At 35.8% G+C, this 11,327-nt stretch overlaps 1 protein-coding gene across 1 annotated transcript; it reads left to right on the top strand.

Annotated features, from left to right (window-relative positions):
* The first annotated feature begins 6,146 nt into the window (after positions 1 to 6,146).
* Positions 6,147 to 10,578, top strand: LOC133195987 (uncharacterized). The gene is made up of 2 exons (XM_061331975.1): positions 6,147 to 7,191; positions 10,489 to 10,578. The coding sequence occupies exons 1-2, from the start codon at positions 6,147 to 6,149 to the stop codon at positions 10,518 to 10,520; spliced, it is 1,077 nt and encodes a 358-aa protein (XP_061187959.1). The 3' UTR covers positions 10,521 to 10,578.
* Positions 10,579 to 11,327: the final 749 nt, after the last annotated feature.

Below are 11,327 nucleotides of genomic sequence, written 5' to 3'. Positions count from 1 at the left end.
TTTATATGAACTCAAGGGATTCAATGTAAATATATAGGTAAGTTTTATTTTAAAAAAAATCGGATTCTTACATGTAAAAAAAATCAGTGGGAAATATGTCAAACACAATGGTAACCCAAAACAAAAATAAGAAACATTGATCGGACATCTTGAACACAAAAAGACTTCATAAACTAATCACAGCAGCATATCATCATCAAGCGCATAGCAAGAAACAAATTATTTCCTGAAATACGTGTATGTACTTAGCTTTAAGGCGTAATTCCCCATGTCCGTTCGGTTTTACATATTTGGGTTCTTATTCGATTGAAATGTTTAGCTCACCTGAGCTGAAAGCTCAAGTGAGCTTTTCTGATAACATTTTTTCCGTCCCCCGTCTGTCTGTATGTCCGTCTGTAAACGTCTCTTTCAAGGGGAAATTTATAAGAATTAGTGAAAATTTGGTGTTATCTTTTAAAAATCGTTTTCTCAAGAACCACTGTGCGAAAAAAAGAAACTTATTTGAAACCCTCTTTACATAGTGTAAATTTTGTTCAAATCCCCGGGGGTACGTAGGATGTAGAAACAATGGGTGATCAAAGTTTTACATGGGAATACATAGGAAAAATCTTTAAAAATCTTATTCTCAAGAACAGCAAAGTCATGAACAATCATATGTATATGAAAGCATCCTCAGGTAGTGTAGATTCAAGTTTGTTCAAATAATGACCTTGGGTTAGAGTGAGGCCACAATGGGCGATCAAAGTTTTACATTTTACATAGGAATACATAAGAAAAATCTTTATAAATCTTCTCGAGAACAGCAAAGTCACTATTGGTAATATTTATATTTATATGGCAGCATCCTCAGGTAGTGTAAAACTAATTTTGTGCAAATCATGACCCCCAGGGGTAGTGTGGGGCCACATAGTTGATCAAAGTTTTAGATAGGTATACATAGGAAAAACCTTTAAAAATCTCCTTCTCAAGAATAGTAAAGCCATGACAGGTCATAAAAATATAGAAGTATCCTCAGGTAATGTAGATTAAAATATGTTTAAGTCATGACCCTCGACCCCACCCCAGGACTATAGAGGGACCATAACAGGTGACCATAATTATACAAAGGAATATAAAAGATATTTCAATAAAAAATTTCTTCTGAAGAACTGGAAAGCCATAATTAATCACATTTATTCAGAAACAGCATCATTAAGTAGTGCAGATTTAAGTTTGTTCAAATCATCCCCCAGTACCACTTTTATATTTAAACTTTACTGAACTGATTTCTGCTTTTTCCTAGCCAAAGTACTCAGGTGAGCGATGTGGCCCATGGGCCTCATGTTAATATTAACCATGATTGAAAAGAGAAAGATCAAATGTTAGATGTAACAAGAGAATTTCAAATAATGTACAAATAAATCCAGAACATATGCATTTTCCTCGAGAATCTAGGAACTAATTATTCTACATACTGGGCTTATCACCTTTTCATAGAGCAAAATGATATAGGAACCTTTTAACTTTCACTGTTTCACCAGTATCGTGCCTGTTCCCAATATCGTCAAAAGGATATCCCCTTAAACACAGGAAAATGGTCATGCATATAACTTTAAAATATTCATGGTTGAAAACCTCAGTCAAAATGCATTCTTTTTTGGCCTTCCCGTTCTATTAGAAAATTAATGCTTTTTGAAAAAAATTACAAAATAATCTTATGCTGATAAAAAGACATATTTAAATTAAGGATGAACTACTGTAAGAGTGTAATTCTTAAAGTCGGAAAGTAATTCTAGCAAGTAACTATTATAAAATGCTATTGTCGACCTAGTTATCGACCTAATATAGTATTTAGATTTTTAAACCCTTGATAGCTACTAATTAATCAGTCGCCCGCCTGGTGCAATGGTTAGAGCGTTTGCTCAAGAGTCGCTGAGTAAGAAGTCGATCCTCACGTTGTGGGTTCCAATCCCTTTGTGGGATGTGGAGACCGGGTATTCCGGATGAGAATACACATTAGGTATTGGCAGAAAAAAATCCTTCACTGCTCAAAGGCCTAATTATAAGTGCCGAGTAAATGTCTAAATTTGCAGCTCTCCACCAGCAAGTGGAAAATTTTTTTTCGAAGGGATGTTAAACAAACAAACAAACAAATTAATTATTTAAGAATTATAAATACATTGTATATTTAAACAAAATTGGAAAATGTAAAAACTAAGATTTTCATAGTTTACAATATTTATTTATTACAAGTAAGTCTTAAATAATAAATATTGTGTTCCTATTGTCTCTATAAAACCATGGTTTTCTGATTTTTTTAAAATAGCAATACACGTTTATTTATAAAATACTGTAAAGTTTATAGTTTGTACGGTATGGCAGGGCATAAACGAAAGTTGGAAACGTGGAATTATTTGCATAACGTGCGAAGCCAGTTATTCATACATTAGCCCTCGTTTCCAACTGTCGTTAATGTCCCTGACATAACCAACAAACAAGACATTGATTCCTTATGTTTTACATTTTTATGTGAAATAAAAGTGTAAATATAGTGTAAGCAAAAACTTGCTGTCCAATACATTTAAAATGCAGGAGGAAATCCATTTTATTTTCCATAGTCCCCGCCCACTGATGTCGGACACAGACAGCCGCGAGAGATTGACATGTATATTACGGAGCGTGACCTTTTACTTGGCGAAATTTACATTCAATTCTAAATAATTAGAAATGTAAATATAATTGAAAATAGCCAAGGTAATCCAACGTTATTAATAAACACTACTAACATTCTAAGGATTCTTGTTCTTTATCTTCTTTCAACAATAGTACAGTTAGACCCATCATTACGTGTGGTTTACACGTAAAAGTTGGGAGACATTCTAAAAGCAATCATTTTTGAGAGCTCCAAAGTTGGGGAGTATCGATCTTTCAAATGGCGGTAGAACTTATTTCTGATATGAATTTCGTTAATGTGTATGCAAAACGATAGCCGAAATATTTAAAGTGAGTACATTGACGTCAAACAATTTGGAAGAATGGATGAAGAGTTTTTAAAGAAAATTAAGGGGTTACATTAGACAATTGAACACACAAATCTGTACCATCCAATATCTTCAGCAGTCTATGAGCGATGAAAGAATTCGAATAAGCATATGAACATTATGTAATGAATCAAACCGTCAAAGCATGTAAAATATTTTTAAGGCTTATTACAAACAACGGCCTATTAGGCCAAAAATAAAATTAGCTTTGTTTGGCGTTGCCGGCCGACTCGCATAAATCGGTGCAGTCGGAAGAATTTTTTCAACAGATACTGATCATAATTTTTATTTCGTTTTATTCATCCGGATTTAGGTGTTTGTACGTTTGCGTAATATGTACAGAATGGGAAAGAATCATGTAAACGCTTGATTGATCAAACAGTTTTCATTTATAAGCGTCTATGTGACGTTGAATAAATGCGTATCACGAATCCAAGCATGGCTGTTGAAAGCAGTAAAATGTAAACTCGGTATAACAGAAGTTGATGGCATGACTCTCTGTGGTAATGTGGTTTTAAAAGTAAACTGATGAATAAGATATACCAATTCAAAGTAGAAATTTCACGGTACAATGTCTTGTCCAATTTGCTAGTCTAGCTGCCATGCTTGGATTCGTGCACATGATTCGAATTTACACTAATTTAATGTCGGTGATTTTTAATACTATGTACATGTATTTTAAAAGTTTAAAACTAATAGGGTTTGAAAATCAATGACAAAACTGAGAATCAATTCGGACTGTGGTTGTTAAACTATCGAAAACTCATGACTTTTGGATACTAACAACATGTACCATTTTTGAAATTTAAATAAAAAAAAAATATTTTCCCTACCTACCGACCCAAACGTATAAAGACTAAGTCGGCAACGCCAAACCAACAATATTTTAATTGTGGCCTTAGTTTGACTTAGTTGGCTTTAATTCCATATATCCTCTCAGAGAAGAGAAATAACGATTAATATCAAAAGGCACACCTGCTGCGTGCTTCTTGCCATGATCTGGCAAACGGAGAAATTCATAAACAATTCTGTGTGTAAATAATAGCCTAAAAATTAGTATGAAAACCGCCAGCCAGCATTCGACTTAATGATAACTTGTATTTGCTGACTAGGGCATTGAATCAACTATAGCATGAATAAACTGAGGTACAATGTTGCAAAAGGTTCTTGCCCTCACGACTCAATGATCGTTAATGCCGAATACCTGTCAGTTTCTGCATTTTTTTGGATTTTTCCCGCGAAATGGGTGGAGTAACATAATCTGTAAAAATTTTCAAAGATGCTTAGACATACCAGCCAACTAACAAACTAAACATTTTGCTTTTATTCGTCACTGAACAACATATTTAAAGTATATATTCTGCGTACAAACTAGTATACAGTGTACATAGTGTATAAAATGTAACCTGATTTTTTCCAACTATGAATCGGATAATTTAATACAAATTTATACATGAAATACAATGCACAAGTAAATAATATATTAAATTTGATAACGAAATTTTGGAATTAAAATATTCATATCTCTCAACAGACAGTAAAGGTAATAAAACATTCCAGATATAAATAAATGTATAATATAGAGTATTCAAAAATAATTTTTCTAACAGTGTTATAGTTACTGTAGCAAATAGATGTGACAAGGACGAATAATCTAAAGAGGTCAAGGATAAACTTCTGTTCAGATAAATTACAATTAGATAATGTAGTATCGATGTAAAAATATCTAGCAGATGTTTGACAAAGTAAATTAAGTACACATTTAGCTTTAATCAAAACAAGTGACTTGATTTATTGAAAGGAAAGGTTAATGTGGAAAAGTCTTATATTCTTCTCTAAGATACAAATGGTTACGACATTTGTGTGGATAATCACCTACATTTTTTGGATATAATGTCGTCTTTTATTTCTCAAAAGGCATCGAACGTAAGTATATCAACAACTTAAAGAGGCTGGGGGTTGTGGCCATTTTTAGACTATATTGATCTCCTTTAGAAGAAGAGCTCCATATGAAGATATTATAATAGAAAATGATCAAATTTTAAAATTAAAATTTTTGAAATTTTTCTTTGCCAAATGATAGTTGACAGCTTAAGATATCATATCTAAAAAAATAAGTTAAATCTGGTGGTTAATTTGTGGTTAATTTGTTGACCCCCCAGCCTCCTTAAAGTAGCCTCACGCATTAATTAGCATCTCCACTCAGGTCTGAGTAAGCTCCGCCAATTAAATTAAACCCCCGCCAATTGGGACTACTTGGACTGCTTTCAGGGACCACTGGAACTGCTGGGACTGCTCTGGGACCGCTCGGGCTGCTCTGGAATTGCTCTGAGACCGTTGTTGTACTTCTCTGGGACTGCTTTTTGCCAGGTTGGGTCTGGTTGGTACTGTATATGCATATATGTAAGCCAATTTGCAAAGAGAGTTTTGTCATGTATTATAAAAATGCAAATTTTTTGGAGTCACATGACACACTTCTCTTAAAGATTCACACAGAATATCTTAAATTTATCCTTATTTATCAATTGTGTCAGTCTAATATATACCTGTACACGATTTATAAATTCTAACTCTGTCTTCGGACGTGTAGCAGGGAACATTTCAAATTCTACATTTTAGTTATTATTTGAATACGCTGCAAATCAGACAATAGAAAGGAACAAAGATATTATATTACAAATATTTACTACAAAACAGCACATTAAAGCTAATATCAACACTCCAGACACCTGAATCTAACATCAATGTAAAAACATCTACATGCCATATGCAACGAATGTTTAAGTTATGACACTTTCCCCGTCATCAGCTCAAGAGTGCAGTGACATGACGTCATATGCTATTATGACGTCATATGTAGGTAGTTCAGAGAAGTTATTACAGCTGGTACAATTTGATATTTTATTTCATAAAACTGAAGTAAGGTATAACAATGTATTCTCCCTGGCTTCCGGTAATCCCAGCCTATTTAAAGAAAGAGATCTCGCGAGATCTTCCTTCTTCCGTTTGGCTTCGTTGTTAGCAGACGACTAAAATTTTTCGATTTGTCTATCTACTACAATCCTTGCGGATTTCTTACTGTTCATTAGTAATTTCGCTTACTTTTGTACAGATTTTATTTTGGACATGGATAGTCCTGTTTGTAGCCCAGATGGGGCAGTAGATTTTGGCCAAGATGGCATTTCTGCAAAAGCAGATAGTAATTTGTGTGGCCAAGATGGCGACCCCAAAAAGTGGGGTGGTTATAGCATCCGTAAGAAAAGTGTGCGCAAGGGGGCTATTGATAAAGATCGTTATGAAGACGACAGTGAATCGACCGATCCCTATGAGGATGATAGTTCATCTGATGAGGAAGGCGAAATTGACGATTTCACTTACAAGTCGCCCCTGACACTGTCGCACACCCGAGACGAGCCACAGGCCGACTCAGACGATGATTTGGACGCTAAGCGTTTTGACCCTCTCAGTGATGAGACGGAATACATGCTAGATAAAAGCAAGGCAAAGTATGCCAAGAAGTATTTCAAGCTTCATTTGTCAGAGGAGAAAATTCGCTCCCGCATTTTGGAAGACGCGCCTATACCTGGCAACCATTTTGTGAATCCTCCGGATGTCGACGATTATCTCGAGGACTTAGTGGCGGATCACAAGTCAATGAAGTTCTTGAAAATGCACGATTCTTCACTAAAATTTGTACAGAAACGAGTTTCTCAGTGCATGGGACCCTTATCTATGATTTGGGACGAAATGGACAAAGCTCATGAGGGCAGCAAGTCTAGTATGGAAATAGAAGAAGTGGTGAACTTGCTTGAAAAAACTATACTCATGATTGGTCAAGTGAATGTTGCGTGTCTTTACGAACGAAGACTGAATTTCCTTGCAAAAATTCTCAAAAGTACAAAGAAAGCAAAGAGCATGTTACGTGAAAACGAGACGAAACTTCAGGACGACTCTGTCCTGTTTGGGAACGACTTTTACACCACCCTGTACAGGAAGTCGAAAGACAGAAAGCGTGCACGAGAGATGTCAAGGGACATCGCCAGACCTGTCAACAAGAAACCAAGACAGAGTGTTGACCAGCCCTTTCGTCAGGGACCCTCTGGAGAGCAAAGTCCAGAGGGTCGAGCTACTCAAGAGGCACAGGAAGAGGCGCCATTACAAAGAAACAGAGGTATGTCAAATTTGTCAATTACGTCACACGTAAACATACCGATAGTAGTAGAACAGATGTCAAAAGTTCTGAGGGATCATCACAATCTCCACCCAGGTGTAGAAAAGTTAAAATTAACAGAAATTGTACAAAATCAAATCCCCTTGGGGGGCAGGCTAAAACATTTTGTTTCAAATTGGGCAAAGATTACAAAAGACACTTCAATCTTGACAGAATTAGAAGGGTACAAAATAGATTTCTCAAGAACACCCAGTCAAACATCAATCCCCATGATAACTTATTCAGAGAAAGAATCTCAAATTTTAGATACAGAAATTCAGGAGATGTTACAAAAAAGTGCGGTGGAGATTGTAGATCCCAAGAACATAGTACCAGATCAGTTCATAAGCACTTTGTTTGTACGCCCCAAAAAAGGTGGGGGGTCACGTCCCATTTTCAACCTAAAACGACTAAACAAATTTGTAATTTACGAACATTTCAAGATGGAGGGTTTCCAAGTAGTGAAAAACATGATGATCAAAAACGACTTCATGTGCAAAATCGATCTGAAGGATGCATACTTTTGCATTCCGATACACCAAGCTCACAGGAAATACCTGAGGTTCAGTTGGGGGGGGGGGTCACCTCCTACAGTACACAAGTCTGCCTTTTGGATTAGCAGCCGGTCCCCGTCTGTTCACGAAAGTTATGAAACCTATTGTAGCAATTCTGCGCAGAATGGGGATTTGACTGGTAATCTACCTGGACGACATTTTACTTCTGAATCAAACCAAAGAAGGGTTGATGAAGGACAGAGATTCCCTTATTTGGTTATTGCACAACCTGGGGTGGTTGATAAACAGGAAGAAATCAGTGCTAGAGCCCAAACAAATGATAGAGTTTTTGGGTCTAAAAGTGGCCTCGGTGGAATGAGTGTTTATTTACCTCAGCACTAAATTCAGGACATAAAAATGAAATGCCAAAACGCATTAGAATCCAACCACATTACAATCCAAAAATTGGCAAGTTTAGTTGGATCATTGAATGCAACAGTAGAGGCAGTAATTCCAGCCTCACTTTATGTCAGGGAATTACAAATGCACAAAACAAAATGTCTGGTCAAAGAAAACAGTTACAAGAAAAAAATCACACTATCTCAGGAATGCAAAACAGAAATTTCTTGGTGGATCCAACAGTTAGAGGTTTGGAATGGAAAACAAATAATAACCAGAGAACCAAACCTAGTGATAGAGACAGATGCATCCACAATGGGTTGGGGGTTCAATTGCCCATTTTCACAGGAAAAAATGGGGGGTCCATGGAGCCCAATAGAGAAAAAAACTCCACATAAATGCTTTAGAACTGAAAGCGGCAAACATTGCTGTAAGATCAATGACAAAGAACAAAGGAAACATTCACATTCATCTGAGGATGGACAATGTAACTGCAGTTACTTATGTAAACAAGGTGGGGGGGGGGAACAAAATCACCCATTCTGACAAACATAGCAAAAGAGTTGTGGGAATATTGTCTAGAAAAGAAAATAACTCTTACAGCGGAACACCTTCCTGGAGTTCTCAATCAGACAGCAGATTGGGAAAGCAGGAATGTGTCACCCATAAGTACAAACAGTTGGAGACTGAACCCAAAAATATTTGCACAGATAAATTTGCAATGGGGTCCTCTAGAAATGGATTTGTTTGCAGACAGGCTAAATGCACAGTTGGAGAAATACATGAGCTGGAAACCCGACCCATTTGCTTTGGGAACAGATGCATTCCTAGCAAAATGGGGAGAGATGAAAGCTTATGCATTTCCACCATTTTGTCTGATACAGAGATGCATAGCAAAAGTTCAGAAAGAGAAGGGAGAGTTGGTCATTGTGACACCGTCATGGCAGACACAACCTTATTACCCAATGTTATTGAACATGTCAATTGTAGACCCAATTCTTCTACCACCACAGAGGGACCTTCTTCTGTCACCAGGGGGGAAACCACACCCTCTGATAATCAATAGGACACTGAAATTAGTGGCCTGGAAAATTTCAGGCGATATAAAGAGGTGCAAGGCTTATCAACAAACACTTCAGAATTACTCGCAGCGTCTTGGAGAAAGGGAACTCCATCAGCTTACAACAGCTGATGGAAACACTGGGCTAGCTGGTGTAACAGCAGACAAATTAATCCCTTTCTCTCCTCTTTGGAACATATAGCAAATTTCTTGTCAGAATTGTATCAGAAAGGGTATGAGTATAGGTCTGTAAACAGTTACAGATCCGCAATTTCAGCTTTCCACCCAGAAATTAATGGTATAAAAGTAGGTCAAAGCAACCTCATCAAGCAGGTTATGTCGGGGGTGTTTAATTCTAGACCGCCTATGCCAAGATACACTCAAACATGGGATGTTAATATTGTACTGAAATATTTAATTTCATTAGGACCTTGTGAAAATTTAGGTTTAAAATTGTTAACATTGAAAGTTGCCAGTCTTATGGCTTTATCAACAGCTTGCAGGTCATCAGAATTGTACCATTTAGATTTTAATCATATGCAAATTTACCCAAAAGAAATAGATTTTAAGGTGGTGCAGCTGACTAAAACAAGAAGGGTAGGACAAGAGCCTGTAAAGTTGATATTCAGTCAGTTTGAAAATGAACTACTTGATGTCAGAAAACATATCATGCAATATTTAGAGAGCACAGAACCTATTAGGAAAGGGGAAAATAAATTTTTTCTTAGTTTTTTGAAACCGCATAAGCCTGTTAGGTCTTGCACAATTGCTAGATGGCTCAAAACAATATTAGAAAATTCAGGCATTGATACAAGTATTTTTAAAGCACATTCTATGAGAGGAGCTAGTACATCCAAAGCAAACAAGTTTGGTTTATCGGTCAAGCAAATCATGGAGAAAGCAAACTGGAAATCAGCTAGCACTTTCTATACTTTCTACAATAAACCAGTCCAAAATGATTCAGAATTCTCAGATTCTGTTTTGAGATTGAAGTAAAATACCAAAGCAAAACTGGAACATTCGACTTTAAACATACATTGTTATACCCCTTACTTCAGTTTTATGAAATAAAATTAAAAATTTTATAAGTGCGCTTTAGCGCATGCAATGAAATTAAAATTTTATGAATAAAACTGAAGTAAGGTATAAGCCCCCCACCCTCCACACCCTAAGGGCTTATACACTTACCTGAATGTTTAAGTTTTGCTTTATGGATATATGTATAATACATTTCAAATGATTGATGTTTAATTCAGTTACAAATTATATTTGAGATTCAGCATATTCTATCAATATGTTTTGTAGAAATCCAACCATTGGCAAGAAGTAGTGGTTAGTGGTACTTGAGGAGAAAAGAACACCTGCTAATGTGTACCTTGATAACAAAAATTAAAAAAAAAATCGTATGTTTTATTTGTGCAGTATTATATATGTTGCAATGAAATTAGAGTTTTGTGAATGCAATTTTATTTCTTTTAACAAATGGCAAAATTTTTTATCTTGGATCATCTCAGCCAAACTTCAGAAGGAAGATCTCGCGAGATCTCTTTCTTTAAATAGGCTGGGAGAATACATTGTTATACCTTACTTCAGTTTTATTCATAAAATTTTAATTTCATTGCATGCGCTAAAGCGCACTTATAAAATTTTAATTTTATGGACAGCTTTATCCTAGCTGTGTAGCTTTCTTAATTGTTAGAGAATCAGAAATTACTTCATCTTTCTGACTCGACAAACAATGTAACTACATCAGATCATTATCTAGTTTACATGTGTATGTAATCATATAATGATTTGTTGAAGAGACGATGTAGTTCAGCTTCCTTTAGCTAGAAATTATTGGAACCGGATTTGAGTTTAAAAGAACAAATCTCAAAACAAGAGTACTGTACAGCAGTATATTTGAGAAGTTGTGTAAATCAGACGTGGATACTTAAAAACTCCAAAGAACTTTTGGAAAATTTTAAATCACAAAGTTTTACTAAAATCAATAGCATCAAAACGTATGATTTTTCAACACTTTATATAACCATTCCTCACGATAAATTGAAGTCCAGGCTTTTTGACCAAACATAAACACGATTGTTTTCACCGACACATACCTGAGATTCATCGCTGAATATCACTTTTGACCACTGATTTTG

This window comes from Saccostrea echinata, unplaced genomic scaffold (assembly GCF_033153115.1).
Source record: "Saccostrea echinata isolate AGI-Se365-2 ecotype Australia unplaced genomic scaffold, CSIRO_AGI_Sech_v1 ptg000029l, whole genome shotgun sequence".
NCBI classification, from domain to species: Eukaryota; Metazoa; Mollusca; class Bivalvia; order Ostreida; family Ostreidae; genus Saccostrea; species Saccostrea echinata.
This window is presented reverse-complemented; position numbering and strand designations above follow the sequence as displayed.